Source organism: Carassius auratus, chromosome 38 (genome assembly GCF_003368295.1).
Source record: "Carassius auratus strain Wakin chromosome 38, ASM336829v1, whole genome shotgun sequence".
NCBI lineage: Eukaryota > Metazoa > Chordata > Actinopteri > Cypriniformes > Cyprinidae > Carassius > Carassius auratus.
The window spans coordinates 17,795,488-17,811,318 of NC_039280.1; the positions used below are offsets into that span (position 1 = coordinate 17,795,488).

General features: G+C 36.8%; 1 protein-coding gene across 1 annotated transcript; it reads left to right on the forward strand.

Moving 5' to 3' along the window:
• Window positions 1–565: 565 nt before the first annotated feature.
• On the forward strand, window positions 566–14,421 carry actr2b (actin related protein 2b). Its single transcript, XM_026224544.1, has 9 exons — window positions 566–739; window positions 3,257–3,367; window positions 6,322–6,537; window positions 7,247–7,319; window positions 7,451–7,587; window positions 9,114–9,263; window positions 12,523–12,668; window positions 12,844–12,976; window positions 14,098–14,421. Exons 1-9 carry the CDS (start codon window positions 692–694, stop codon window positions 14,266–14,268), a joined length of 1,185 nt encoding a protein of 394 aa, XP_026080329.1. The 5' UTR covers window positions 566–691; the 3' UTR covers window positions 14,269–14,421.
• The last annotated feature ends 1,410 nt before the right edge of the window (window positions 14,422–15,831 follow it).

Sequence of the window (15,831 nt, forward strand, 5' to 3'; positions counted from 1 at the left end):
TTGAGCTTTTTTTCTTTCATTTAAGTTTTTATGTATTTATGTCATTTGTTACACTATAAATGTATTTTGAAGTGAAACAATAAATGTCTGGTAATGTCTTCTTGTGTCTTGGAGCATCCTGTTGAGTTATTTTTATTTTTATATATTATTATTTAATATTTTACATTTACATTTAATCATTTAGTAGATGATTTTTATCCAAATAAACTTACAAATGAGGACAATGGAAGCAATCAAAACAGCAAAAAACAACAAAAGAGGACACACAATTATATACAATAAATAAAAAGAAAACAAAATAAATAGAACAGAAAACGAATATCGAAAGCTAGTGTTATATGCTTTTTTTTGAAAGAAAAAAAGCTGTTAAAAAAAGAGTACAAGTCTTAAAGAGTAAAACAAACAGATCCACAAATATCTTGAATTGCTGTGTATTTTTCTACTACATAATGACAAAATATTATAGAAAATAATGTGCTTACTGCAGTGAAGTCTCTGTGAATGACTCCCAAACTGTCCAATTGCAGACCGCATGGAAGTCATATCATCCAATCCGAACGAAGGAGGCGGGGCTTGTGAAAAAACAGCGTCTCTGTCTGAAACAGGAAGTAATATCTGCTGCTGCTGAGTGCTTTTGTAGCACTTTGTTCAGAAAGTTGGGCTGCCTTTGACGGCTCCGGGGCTTTGAAAGATGGACAGCCAAGGAAGAAAGGTGGTGGTTTGCGATAACGGAACAGGGGTACGTCCGCAACTCTAACACCTGGCATTATTTTTGGTATGACAGACAGACAGACCCCTAACAGGAAGTCATGAAAGCTTAGCGCATCTGGAAGGAATGTCTAACAGCTGCATTTACTCTTCCCTCATATTCTTCTCTGCGTTCTCCGACTCTCAAGTGATCTATGTTTTTAGATTTATTATATATATATATATATATACAAAAAACAAACAAACAAAAAAGCCACAGGCTGCATTAGACGCTCACAGCATGCGCAGTTCCTGCTAAATGTGGTTTGATTTGGTTATATAACCCTGATATATATGGTTACAGTTAATCTATGAATGCTGCCTGTTATAAAATCATCAACTTGCTTTGATATTAACCCACGCTTTGCACATTGCGAGCACCGGGTGTCACTTCCTCACATCGTCGTTAGAGTTAGTCTTGCTGATATCAAGTTCACTAATGATGGCGATGATATATCTATGTAGATGATAAGAGTAAGTCATTATACACAATATAACTGATGCTTAAAATCATATGTGCTGGAATTTGGGGGCGTGGTCGTATGTCCTGACGTCATGTTTGGCTTGTGTGTGACGTGGGCAGGTTTTAAACTCTGGAATCTGGAAATAATTGTGGTTCAGGAATATTTAGTTTATTTTTTCTTTAGTAATCGCAACTTTTTTAGGTCCGGAAACAGAGAGCCGTGAGTCAGAAGGAAGTGATGTCAGCTGTTAAAACCACTGCTTGCTCCGAGGACCAATAAATGAGCCCGAAAGCCTTCTGACCATTTTTGGAATATGCTAATATGAGAAACAATCGATTGAGTTTAATGTAAACAAGTATTTTTGGGGATGTTTGATTCATAGAGCAAATACTGTCAGTGAAAGATAAAACAAGAAGTCAAGAAACTGCATTTCAAACAATTAAAAACACATTTATTAACGTTTACAAACTAGAGAATGCTACAGAAATGAGACCTTAAACACAGAAACACATTGTAGGCCTGGAATAAGGTCTGTGGTTAACACAAGCCCAAGATATTTTCACATTTTATATGACAGCATAAAATTAATCCGTAGTATCACTTTTTATTTTATTTTTTTTAATTAATTTTTTTATAACCACACTTAAACTTATAAGTGTCTTAAAAAAATTGTTAGCCTGAATGCAATGTAAGTCGCTTTGGATAAAAGCATCTGCTAAATGCATACATTTAATTTTTAATTTTAATTAAAAAAAAAAGCAGTTGCTAAATGTGTCTACAGAGGCTGTTGGTGACATTAAACTTTATCATGCCAAGCTGGGAAACTCATCGACTCGTTATATTTTACTTTACTCGTCCTCTTGCGGTCTAACTCTCTTTCCATCGTTTAGTTTGGAAATAACGAGTTTTCAGACACTTTGTGGTGGTGGTGATATTAAAGTCATGCGACCGTCGAATGTTTCTTTTTAGCCTATAATTTGAGTTTATTTTTACATCCGCCAATTGCATTTAGACTTCAAAGTTGATAGTTGTGTTTAACGTATCATGAGGAACAATGCAGAAGTACTGTTTGACTGGTAAATAATAGGACCTGGAGATCTTGTTTATTTTGGCCGATATTGGTTCCGAACTTACAAACATTGCAACTGCATTGCAATCATTTACTAAAATACCATTGGTGTGGAAATATTCTGAAATCTGTAAACGGGGCAATAACACGGACCACAGGTGAAGCAGGAGAGAATAGACGCTCATGCTAAATGTGTGCAGTGTCTTTGTTTGGATTGTGATTAAAATGCAGTGGTCATCTCTAATTTAAGTGGCTACAGATATTTTACTGTTTAAATCCAGTTCGACTTTAAAAAAAGAGCAAATAATCAACAATAAATTTGCTTAAAAAATAGCAATCGTATATTGGAATAAGCCCAGTTGCTTGTAAAACAAAATCAGAATCAGCTTTAAAAAATTATGATCTGTGCACAACATATGTAAGAATAATAAACCTTTGTGTGTAACAGAGGTTGTTTTTGCAGCAATCAAAAAATCTGTGGATAAAAATCTATAATGATTTATCTTAAAGGAAACCAGGGAGGTGCCAACTTGTGTATTTTCCTATTTTTTTCTGTGCATTTTCGCATTATTATCAAAAATGTGTAAATATAAGGAAATGTTCAAATGGTGTATTTCCAGGCATGGGTAAGTCATGCTAATTAGCTTAATCGTACAGCAATATTGAATAAGAAGTTTTTCTAATTATGTTCATCTATAAAATATTTAATAGACTAGAAACTGCTATTTGTGAGTGCGATCTAATTCATACTTTTATCTGGTAATCATAAACGCTTGTAAAAGGTGTGGGAACCCAATTAATAAATACTTAATATCCTCTGCAGCAGCGAACCACAGAAGTGGCCAATTATCAACATGCAGTCAAAAATGAAGTTTGGTTTCGCTGTCTTGTTTGCTCTCCTCTTTAACGAATTAGACGATGAACACTGTATTGCTTTGCTTTATTACTTTTCTCTCTCTCCCTCTCAATGCTTTAGTTTGTCAAGTGTGGCTATGCCGGATCCAACTTCCCAGAGCACATCTTCCCAGCTCTGGTGGGCCGGCCCATCATCCGCTCCACAGCCAAAGTGGGCAACATCGAGATTAAGGTGAGCTCCGCACTCATCCTCCACTTTCTGGCCACTCAGATGATCCACTCAGAGAGTTTCCGAATGACAGTAGATAATACTACTCTATCTGTTGATGGGTTATCAGAGTTGATTCGTGAAACTTATTTAGCGTAGTTGTTTTAAAGTGAGCCTTCATTCTCTCCTGTTTGAACGTTTAATGCTTACACTCTTTCCTTCTTGTTCTTCACATGAAGTAGAATAAGAAAAAAATGGTAAGTGCAGCCTGACGTGTGTTTTGTTTAACACTGAGCATGTTGCACCATGCAGTATTTCAAAGATGCTCATATAGTCATTTATTAATGAGATTTGAATTCTTTTGATGCATTTTGTGGAGTAACAAAAAACAAAAACAATTATATATATATATATATATATATATATATATATATATATATATATATATATATATATATATATATATATATATATATATATATATATATATATATATATATATATATATATATGTGCAGTAGACACAATATCCAATATAGACATACCATTTCTTTTAATGTTTTTCTTCCCTCTCTCTCCAGTTACATGAGCCATCATTTAAACCAAACATCTTTTGTAGCAGCTGAATTCAAAATGTTTAATACAATATGTACAATACAACATTAATGCAAGTACAAATAGTCAAGGATATATATTTTATGGAATATTTATTTATTTATGCGTCATACAATACTATACAATAGAAAACACACAGTAAGATTTACCAAAATATATTTATATTAGAAAAGTTGAATATATATAATGCTTTGGATAAACAAAACATTTTGAATTGGTTCACTAAAACTGACAGTTTGAGTTAAATTGGACATAATTTGTATATATATATATATATATATATATATATATATATATATATATATATATATATATATGTATATATATATATATATATATATATATATATATATATATATTATTCAATATATCGCCCAGCCCTGCTTTCTTGTTATGTTTGTGTATTGAAATATCTAAAATGCCAATGGGAATGAATCAAACTTTAATACTAATATTTAGTTTTTTTTTTTTTTTTTGTCTTGCATAATTTGTTTTCATACTCCAATATTCACCTCGGTGCATTGCTCAAAGTGCTTTTACTCTGCACTTTGTCTTCTGTTTCAAAGCTGCAAATGTTTTTCACAGATCTTGGCAACTATTCAGATCCCCACTAGACAGCTTTATTTCCTCCTCCTCCTCCTCCTCCTCCTCCTCCGGTCTGAAATAGATTTAGCAGAAGTTGGCCTTAAGATGCAGGGAAATGTTGATGTCTCTGCACTTTGTGTCTGTCTGTTGAGTGTCCTCTGGCCTCTGTAATGTTTGAGGAACTAGAAGAAATCCTAAATAGATGCTGATGCTTTGGTGTTCCAAGATATTGTTTCACACGCAGAGTTCCTCTTTTTGAGAAGCTTGCATTTCCCTTCTCAAATAAACAAAATGTTGCTGCAGCCGTGCTGTACTCAGGAAGTTAGTCAGACGGATGAAACTGAAGGACAGCAGGCCTCCATTGAAAACACATGACACTACCAAACACATCCTGTAACAGTGCCAAAAAACAGATGGTAGTTGTGCACACTGTGATAATCTGTATTTATAATCTGTACAATTAGACGCCCACAGAACCTTCAAGATTTCTAGAATGTGCCAAAGTCACACCTGAGCAATGCATTAAAATACATTTTCAGTAAGCGTGTTCAGTACTTTATCCCAGGGTCATTCCATTTTATACACAGAACTTAATATTTTGAACTTATTTGTTTTGTTTTCTATGTATGTATGGGCTACTTGTGTTGTTACTGACATCTGGTGAAAATTTCATGTCAGCAGGCCTTCAGAAATATATATACTGAGAAAAATGGTGAGGTGTTCAATACTAATTTTACCTGCTGTAATTACGGTCTTGAAGGTACAGGTTGTAGGAGCTGCCACTAGAGGGGGCACTACCAAAACAATAACAGTCGCGTGGTTTCATGACGCTAAGGAGGAGCGTGGAATGATGGGATTTGTTGTCTTCTACCTGACGGCCATCAATTAGACGGAAAGATAAATCATGGATTTAACGCGAGTTCAACGATTTGCGCGAGTAGATTACATACAAAGTCAATGCAAAGACGCGATCAGACTATGGATCAGACATGTCCTAGTGCGGGTCTAGAGACGCGATGCCCCACATTTGCCGTGTATGCCCAATAATACTAATCTTGTTGATAGTTATAATAGCATACGTTTTCTGTAAAAATACGAATCAAAACAACTGTCGAGTAAAACAAGCGAGATCGGCATCTCTTTCTAGTTGAAGTTTGTCGCGAAGCTACTTCTGCATTTGTCCACGACACTGTTGTCATGTGGTTTCTACGTCAGTAAAGGCGGTAACAAAGGGATAACGTCATTGACAGGTGACTGCACTGCCCCGTGTCACTGTTCAGAATGGGAATTTTCCCATTGATTTACAAGTAGTTGGAAACATTAGAGATATTTTTAGTAATCGCCTAGAAAAAATATATAACACTAGCCTAGTGGTTTTTGTATATTTTACTGCAAATATCTTACAAATTGTACCTTTAAAGTCACTGAGCAGAGAAGCCTGTGAATGGAAATGACTAACACTTTGTGCATGAAGGCATGCTGGCTCTAGTGAACGAGAGCAGCATCTGTCTGTACGCTCCTCTCACCCCAGGGCCGTGTGGACCGTGCTCCAGCTTTCCTTGAGGCTTCCTCGTGCCTCATACTGTAACTCCGCACAGACTGTGGACGGGCTGTGACAGATCTGGGATGTGAGATTCCTGCTGCTGTGCATCTGTTGTGGAAATGTTGATTCTGGGCTGCCACATTGAAATGTTTTTGGTGGAGACTGACCTGGGGTTTCGTCATCATAGCTGTGAGGTGAGGTGGTTTTTCTAACCTGTGACCTGTGATTGCTTTAGGATCTGATGGTGGGAGACGAAGCCAGTGAGCTGCGCTCAATGCTGGAGGTCAATTATCCCATGGAGAACGGCATCGTCAGGAACTGGGATGACATGAAGCACTTGTGGGATTACACCTTCGGTCCGGAGAAGCTCAATATCAACTCACGCGACTGCAAGATCCTCCTGACCGAGCCTCCCATGAACCCCACCAAGAACCGTGAGAAGATCATAGAGGTGTGTAGATCAGACCACTCAGGTCAATCACTCCAACACACATTTCACCTATATATATATATATATATATATATATATATATATATATGCTGTATATACTTTACTTTCCATGCACTCAAATGAAGCATACCCTCCTAAGTTTGTATTATATTGCTATAATGGTGATTTGCACGAGTTTACTTATTACCATAGTGCAAAATTATGTCTTTTAGTGTGAAATCTGAAAGGTAATTCAAGTATCTGATCTGAAAATTAAAGAACAAGAACCAAAAAAAAAACATTAGGCCTACATTATCCACCTTATTTTTAAAGTAAGAGCAGACGCAGGTCTCTGTCACTTGAATGCACAGGGCTTCCAGTTATTTTTAGCTATACAAAATTGCTGCTTAATGTTGCAAACTGGTTTTTGTTATCATATTATATTATTTGAACATAGTATTGTAATCATTACACTGGTTTGTAGCTCAAATAGTTTCTTTTTAGCTATAGTGGCTGTATGAATGAAGTTTCACACATTCAGAGGAAATCCAACACTTATGCATTGAAACTAAATAGTTTTTTAACAGTGTTGTAAAATAGCTGACATACATATGTGATGAGCAACTATTCAGAAAATAAATTCTTTATAAACTGGACTTATAAGGTGCTATTATAATGATTTTTCTTCATATTTCTTTGGTTCACTTGTCTGTGTCCCACTGTCCTTTAGGTCATGTTTGAGACATACCAGTTTGCAGGTGTTTACATCGCCATCCAGGCTGTTCTGACGCTTTATGCTCAAGGTGAGTCATCCTGCTTTAACCTCTACATGTTGATTTGGCAAACAAATTTTATTGTACCAGTTTGTGTCAGCTATCAGTGGGTCACTTATGTCAGAGGTTGTCTCAGTATTTGTGTGTTGTGCTACACCCAGGCCTGTTGACAGGAGTGGTGGTGGATTCAGGCGATGGAGTCACCCACATTTGTCCTGTGTATGAGGGCTTCTCTCTGCCCCACCTCACGAGGAGACTGGACATTGCAGGACGGGACATTACACGCTATCTCATTAAGGTACACCAATTTTCCGGTTGCCCTGCTTCAGCATCTTGTTTAAAATAATGTCTAATTCAAATTAAGTGTCTAATTCAACTTTGTTTTGATTTCCTCATTTGAGACCGTAGATGTCCAACATTACCCTAAATTGCTCTGTTTACACACATTAAAGCAAACCTTTTGAATTATTCAGTCCTAGGCGCCACATTTTGTGTTTAAAATTGCAAAATGCAGGGTTGTAGAATGAAATGAGGAAAAAAATCATGATATAGAGTGGGGGAACTTTGATTTTCCTATTGGGTTTTATAATAGTGTTTAACAATTTATAAGTAAGATAATGCCTGTTTCAAATATAACTTGAGGATACGATTACATTTTGTTTTAGTGTGTAAGCCACAAATCCATACATTTACATATTCGCGAAGTAGCCGAACATTTGGTCGCTAAACTATTATTTATCATGTTGCACTTCACTTGTGTCCCAATTTCTCTGTAAAACAGCATCCTTTGCTACGAGCAAATTATTACAATTATTTACATGAGATGTGTAGCTTTTTGTATGTTTGGTTAACTGCGATTATGATGAGTAGGCTACGATGTCAAGTAGGGCTGCACATATTGGGAAAAAATTACATTGCGATATTTTATTTTTCTGCGATATATATTGCGATATTTTTTCTTACAAACAAAAATGGGGTGAGCACACTTACATTCTCATTTTAAATGATTTAAACATCGACACCATCATGTCAATTGATAAATATGCGCGAGGGAGAGAGAGCAAGACAGCGCTCTCTCTCGCGCGCTCTCTCTCTTTCTGTCTCTCTCGCGCGCTCTCTCTCTCTCTTTCTGTCTCTCTCGTGCGCGCTCTGTCTCTGTCTCTCTTGCGTGCGCTCTGTCTCTCTCGCGCGCTCTCTCTTTCTGTCTCTCTGCCCTATTAAACTTGCATGTGTTTTTCAGTCCTGTCACTGATAAACTTTCTCTCTATGATGGTTAAGCTGTGCAATTAATCCGCGAATCACATTCGTCAAGGGCCGGGGAGCAGCTAGCATGTACAGTTAATGAATAACAGATCAACTACGACAGCCCACATCGCACATCCTGCGATGTGACTATCGTGGATTCGTGCATCGCGATATCGATGCTTAAACGACACATCGTGCAGCCCTAATGTCAAGTTAGCAGGGCTAGATCTGACATTTTTTTCTGTGCGCTTTGTGCATGTTTGGCATGCTTGACATCAAATGAAGTTGCTTTGGAATACAAGTCAGAGCATGTTTTAGATGATAAAACGATTTTAAAGGTTGCATTGGCTCAAAAGTGCACTATTGAGGAAAAATAAGATAAGTTGCATCGGTGTGTTAAGTCACGTTTCATTACAACATTCAGAAATAATGTAAAATACTGATATACAAGTAAACATGGGCTCATGTGTCTCTCTCGTTCAGCACACTTTGTGCATGTTTTGCATGCTTTATGTTGACATTTCAGATGATACAAACCGTGACTTATATTCCTTAAAATGTTTTCAATGTTTTTGTCAGTTGCTCTTGCTGCGAGGTTACGCCTTCAACCATTCGGCGGACTTCGAGACGGTACGCATGATGAAGGAGAAGCTGTGCTACGTGGGATACAACATCGAGCAGGAGCAGAAGCTTGCTCTGGAGACCACCGTACTGGTGGAGTCCTACACGGTCAGTTTTATGGGACGCTGGGAGGAATTTCACGAACCGTTTTAACACAAGCTTGCGTTCTGAAAGGGTGTTAACAGGCTGCGGGGTGAGAGTATCCTTCTCGCTGAGATGTTCGAAAGTTACACTTCAAATGTTGCAGCATGTGAGGCAGAAGTTTTTCTGGCTGGGGTTTTTAGTATGTGGTTTCACAAATTTCCCGCTGGGACGAATAAGTGTTCTGCATTTCTTTGGTAATATGCTCTTTGGATTGGATTTAGCAGCAGGGAAATTCTTCAGTCTATACTTTGACATCCTGTCTGTGAGTCGCACACTCTGCTGGATTCTGATTGGCTGCTGGATATGTGATGAAGCAGAGCGGCCTCAAGGGGGCAGCAGCAACTCTACTCGAGTTTGTAGACATGGGTGTGGTGTTTCTTCTGATTTCCTTTCTAAACCTTTTCTTTTAAAAAAGAAAGACTTGAACGAGCAAGTTTTGAAACAAGGAAGGTTGTGTAGTTGCTTAACCAGCATGTAACATCATTTCCTGCGTGGCCACAGTACTTCCCCAGCTGGGAAGCTCTGCGTTTCAGACCTCTGGACACTCCTCAATGGGCTCTTTATATATTCATAGCCATTTTGTCATTAGTCATCGGGGTTATGCTTGGCTGCGGGTTCCCCTTCAGACCTGAGACTTTGCTCAGTGCAGCCAGTCTAACAGGAACATCCCATGATCAAGTTCAATGTGAAGTAGTGAAGCATGTGATAAGAAACCAGCCAAATGTTGACACAAGAAGTGGTTATATACCACAGCATTTATCAGCTAGGTTACTTAAAATAAATCATAAATACTCGCTGATGTCTTGCCACTGTGGACAGTTTAATAATGCAAGTTACTAAGAAATGCATACTTTTATTCAGCAAGGATGCATTTAATAAATCAAATGTGACATTAAAGTAATTTATGTTTTGTTACAAAAGGTTTTCTGTAAAAAAAAAAAAAAAAAAAATGTTTTGACCTTTTAAATTCACCAGAGAATCCTAAAATATAAATACCACAGTTTCCGAAAAAGATTTAAGCAGCACCACAGTTTTCATCACTGATAATAGTAACGAAATTAATAAGTGACGGTAAAGACCTTTAAATTGCTACAAAACATTTTTATTTAAAGTAAAAAATGTGAAAAAAAAACGTATTCTGATTTTCTCAAAGAATAATAAAAAGGATATATTTGCTTAAAATAATAAGCAGCAAAAAATTTTTTAACTGAAAATAAGAAGAAATTTTCTTGAGCCGCAGATCGGCACATTAGAAGGATTTCTGAAGGATCATGTGACACTGAATTGAAGACCTTTTCATCACAGGAATAAATGACATTTATATATTTTATATTCACATAGGAAACAGTTATGTTTAATTGTAATACTATTTTATGACATTACTGTTTTTAATGCATTTTTGATCAAATAAACGCAGCCTTGGTGAGCATAAGGGACTAATTTATATTTTATAAAAAATAATCTTGCATGAATGTTGAATAAATCAAATATTTGGTGATTCCTTTAAGAAAGAAATAGTATGTAATATTGTTACAATACCTGATAATTTTGATGCATTTATGAATTCTAACACTAACCTTGCTGAATTTAATACTCAATTTAATTATAAAAAAATAGGGGTGGATTGTAAATCTAACGTCTTTTAGAAAAGCAGTCATTTTATATAAGCAGCATTAGCATCAGAAGTTTATTGTGACTTTTTAAAGTATTGGCAGCCCTATTTAAATGCTCAATAAAGCTCTTTATATTTATGAATTTGCAGCAGTGTTGGTTAGTTACTTTCAAAAATGTATTCATTACTATTTCTAATTACTTAATATTGTATTTAAATTAATTTATTAATTACTCTGTCTGAAAAGTAATTTAGTTACTTGATAACTTAATAATTGCTAATCAGGCTACATATTAAAACTCCCTATAAACCATAAAGCATAGGCAAAATAAACTCTTTATACTTTCAATTTGAGTCAAACATACAGTAGAATAGTTTAGCGTTTTAGCTTTAAAACAACTGTTATACTTAAACATTTTTATAAAACATTTAACCTTCATTGGTTAACAAACAGAATATCTGAATAACAAAAAAGCTTAAAGGGTTAGTTCACCGAAAATTGAAAATTATGTCATTAATAACTCCCCCTCATGTCTTTCCAAACCAGTAAGACATTTATCTTCGGAACACAGTTTAAGATATTTTAGATTTAGTCCGAGAGCTCTCATTCCCTCCATTGAAGCTGTGTGTACGGTATACTGTCCATGTCCAGAAAGGTAAGAAAAACATCATCAAAGTAGTCCATGTGACATCAGAGGAATTTTTTGAAGCATCGAAAATATATTTTGGTCCAAAAATAACACAAATGACGACTTTATTCTGCATTGTCTTCTCTTCCGTGTTTGTTGTGAGCACGTTCCGTGATGCTGCTGATGTATGACGCTGCTGACGTGTTTTCTGGTGCCCAATAACAAAGATAACACGTCAGCAGCGTCATACATCAGCAGCGCCTCTGAACGTGCTCACAACAGACCCGGAAGAGAAGACAATGATTCATTAAATGAATCTTAATTATTTTTCTTTTTTATCTATTAAGGCGTTTGCACACAGGTTACTGCATATAATGAGCTCAGATATGGGAAAAACTCAACCTTGCATTAGTTTCATAAAAATGGCATAATCAGAGAATATTAATTTTCAATTTGTGTCCTCTAGATGATCAGTTACAGATGGCATGTCCGATACGGGCGAGCGGCGTGTCTGTCTGCTGATTTGAATTTGTTCATTTAAAAGCAGACACTTCAAGCTTTCTCTAGTCATATTTCTCATGTCTCCGTGTCAAGCAGTTTCAGTTCATATTTGAGATGCGTAGAAAGTTGCTCATGGAGACCGAAACGGCAGAAAATGCACCCTGTTTGTTTTGTTTATTTTACAAAAGCACAATGTTTTGTTGTTATTGTCAGTGTACACAAATACCCTTTTAGATTCCACAGATTTTAGTCTTATCTGTATCTGAGTATTTAAGGTTTCTCAGTTCAATATTGATTTTAGAACTGTTGAAATGATTTACTGTATGTAACGCAAGTACTTTATAAGTAACTGTAATTATCTAAAAATGAACAGAAATCCCTTACTTTACTCTTTTCAGTGGATAAGTAATTTAATTACAGTTATGCGTTACACCCAACACTGATTTAAAGCCTTAAAGTTTTCACATTCTCTGTTCTCCAGCTCCCTGATGGCCGGGTTATTAAGGTCGGAGGGGAGCGCTTCGAGGCCCCAGAAGCTCTGTTCCAGCCGCACCTCATTAACGTGGAAGGGGTCGGAGTGGCCGAACTTCTCTTCAACACCATTCAAGCAGCAGACATTGACACCAGGTGAGCTCTAACTCTAGTTTACACCACACAGTCATGTGACACTCATTATGTGGCACTAAAATAAACAAAGCATCATCTAAAGATGGCCTTGTCGTTTCAGTAACTTCACCCTTCACCCCTCCAGTATCAATGAAGCTGACTGTGTGTTTTTATCTGTGCTTCCCTTCTCTCTCAGATCTGAGTTCTATAAGCACATTGTTCTGTCAGGAGGATCCACCATGTACCCCGGTCTGCCCTCTCGACTAGAGAGGGAACTTAAACAGCTCTATCTAGAGCGGGTGCTGAAGGGTGACGTTGACAAGCTCTCGGTAAGTTTGACATTTCTATGCACGCGTAAACACGTCACCCTGCAGACAGAAATAGCCTGTTTGCATCTAAGTTTGAACTTCTTTGCAAGTAAAGCTGTGTTATATAGTGATTATTCACAATGATTTACCAACATTGTGAAAGCGGCAAAGAGTCGGTGTCTAAATCAATGTAAAAATGGTTTACTTATAGTTGCTTTTAAAAAAAGTTGAATTTGCCAGTGCACTGCAGAGTTTAGCTCCATGCAGGGCAAGATTTGAATAGCCCTGGTCTATAGGTTTTAGTGTGAGGCAAAGCATATAATGCAGTGCAATGGAATGACAATTGATTTTTAATAATAAATGTAAATAATGTAATCAAATAAACCTAAGTTTCTTCAGTCCAGTAAATATTCATAGTGAAATATTGCTAAAGGTTATTCTTAACATTTACTCAACTCTATTTAAAAATCAGCGAAATGATATGCTAACCACAACCTGTGTTTACAATTATACGGAAAGGCCGTAAACTGTCAAGGCATGTAGTAGATTAAAGATTTTTCACTTGAAATTTGCTTATCAAATACGATAAAGTAGGCTTTATAGGGTTAATCCGGGACAGAAGGGAGTATTTAAACACTCAGATGTGTTGTAATGCCTCTTGAGTACCAGCAGGTGGAGCTGCATCACGACACCAAACACCTCGGTCAGCCCCAGGCCAGCTCCAGCTCATTTAAAACCTGGCCACTGGCCTGGAAAAGCATTTCGGGGAGCCTCAGAGTGGGCCGCACGTCGGTCATCTATACATAGATGATCAGTTACAGATGGCATGTCCGACACGGGCAAGCGGCGTGTCTGTCTGCTGATCCCCAAACTGTGTTTAAGGCAAATTAAAAAGCAATCGACTTTACCCGAAGGCCTGCATGAGACCCTTTCAGCCACCTGTTTATATCCCGTCCAGGGTCTGAACACGGGCTCCGCGTACACCGTACACCTCATTATTCTCCCATTTGGGTTTGCCGCTCGATTCCCGACTGGACAGTGTGCTTTTAATGTGTATTAAAGAGATCCATTCAGAGCGTTCAAGCGTACCTGGGTCAGATGCAGTCCCCTGAGGTCACGCTGTCTGTTTAATACCCCCATAGAAATTCAAGATCCGGATCGAGGACCCTCCCCGCCGCAAGCACATGGTGTTCCTGGGTGGGGCGGTGCTGGCTGACATCATGAAAGACAAGGACAACTTCTGGCTGACGCGGGAGGAGTATCAGGAGAAGGGCGTGCGCGTTCTGGAGAAGCTCGGCGTCACTGTCAGATAAACACGGAAAAAACATCCCACGACCCCGGCGTCTCTTCTACATCACCTGTCTCTTCTGTTCTGCCAGTGAGTCGTGTCATCGGTGTGGATTATGGAGGGTCCTCTGCCACTGCACTGGCACGTGTGACTCTAGACCATTAGTAATATGCATTGCTAAGAACTTAATTTGGACAACCTTAAAGGTGATCTTCTCAAATTTATGATTTTTTTGCACCCAATAATAGATGTATCTCGGTCAAATATTGTCCTAATAAACCATACATCAATGGAAAGTGTTTTTATTCAGCTTTCAGATGATGTATACATCTCAAGTTCATCATATTGACTCTTATGACTGGTTTTGTGATCCAGGGTCACATGTGTTTGTGTGCAAAACATTAGTGGAGATCGGGTCATTCCTGCCTTGCAGTACATTTTCTTTTCCTCTTTATATAATGTAGAATATTAATATAATTGATATCATTTAATATATAATTATATCTATATATATATATATATATATATATATATATATATATATATATATATTACCATTCAAAACGTTTGAGTCGCTAAGGTTTTATAAATAGTCTTTTCTGTTCACCAAGGCTGCAGTTATTTAAATAAGTGAAATATTAATACAATTTAAAATAACTGTTTTCTGTTTTAATAAATTTTAGAATGTATTTTATTCCTGTGATGCAAGGCTGTATTTTCAGCATCATTATTGCAGACTTCAGTTTCACATGAACATTCAGAAATCAGTCTAATTTGCTCGTCATCAATGTTGAAAACCATTTTGCTGTTTTTTTTTATTTTTTTAACATTGATAAAGGATTTTTTTTCAGGATTCTTTAAGGGATTCAAAAGTTTAGTTTAGTTTTCGTAATGATGTAAAAGTATCTACTGTCACTTTTAATCATTCTAATGTATCCTATATACCGGTATTTGGATTCATTTCTTTCAAAAATCAAAAGAAATAAATCCTACTGACCAACCTTACAAACTTTTGAACGGTATTGTATACTATAAATGACGAATCAAATATATATCTTAAATAAAAAATTTGAAACTCCGTTTTTAAAGATAAAATTCATATTAATTTGAGTTTTTGCAGCATCATGATTAAGTGTACATGGATGCTTCACTGTATAAAGGCCCGTTCCCACCAAGAACGCTTAACTATGAAGATATCGTCTGTTTATTTTACTTTAAATATCAGCAGTTCATTGAATGAAGCCTGTGATGTTTTGTCATTCCTGGTTTAAGCCGAAATTATGATATGATCAAAATCACAAACAATTTCTATGAAGTCTCAGTCCCTTTCTGAGCTCTTTCTTTCCGACCTGATAGGCAGGCTTCCTGTCATTTGTCTGAATAATACATTTTTAATGAATGACATTTAAGTGTCTGAAAGGACTTTTACAGACAGTACTGCATGACAGAAATGACCCAATCAGCGAAGAGCAATATTAACATCAAAGCTTCCTCATGCTGATTATTATGAGCTGTAATGAATCCTCAGCGCGCCCCGTTCATCACGGGATGTGTTCCTGTGACAGAGACACAAACGTGTTATCATCGG

Excerpts from the sequence above, each read along its gene's own strand:
- actr2b (XM_026224544.1), top strand. The coding sequence starts at position 692 with ATGGACAGCCAAGGAAGAAAGGTGGTGGTTTGCGATAACGGAACAGGG. Across the intron at positions 7,588-9,113 it reads TTACACGCTATCTCATTAAG|TTGCTCTTGCTGCGAGGTTA; the intron begins GTACACCAATTT and ends TGTTTTTGTCAG. Across the intron at positions 9,264-12,522 it reads TACTGGTGGAGTCCTACACG|CTCCCTGATGGCCGGGTTAT; the intron begins GTCAGTTTTATG and ends TCTGTTCTCCAG.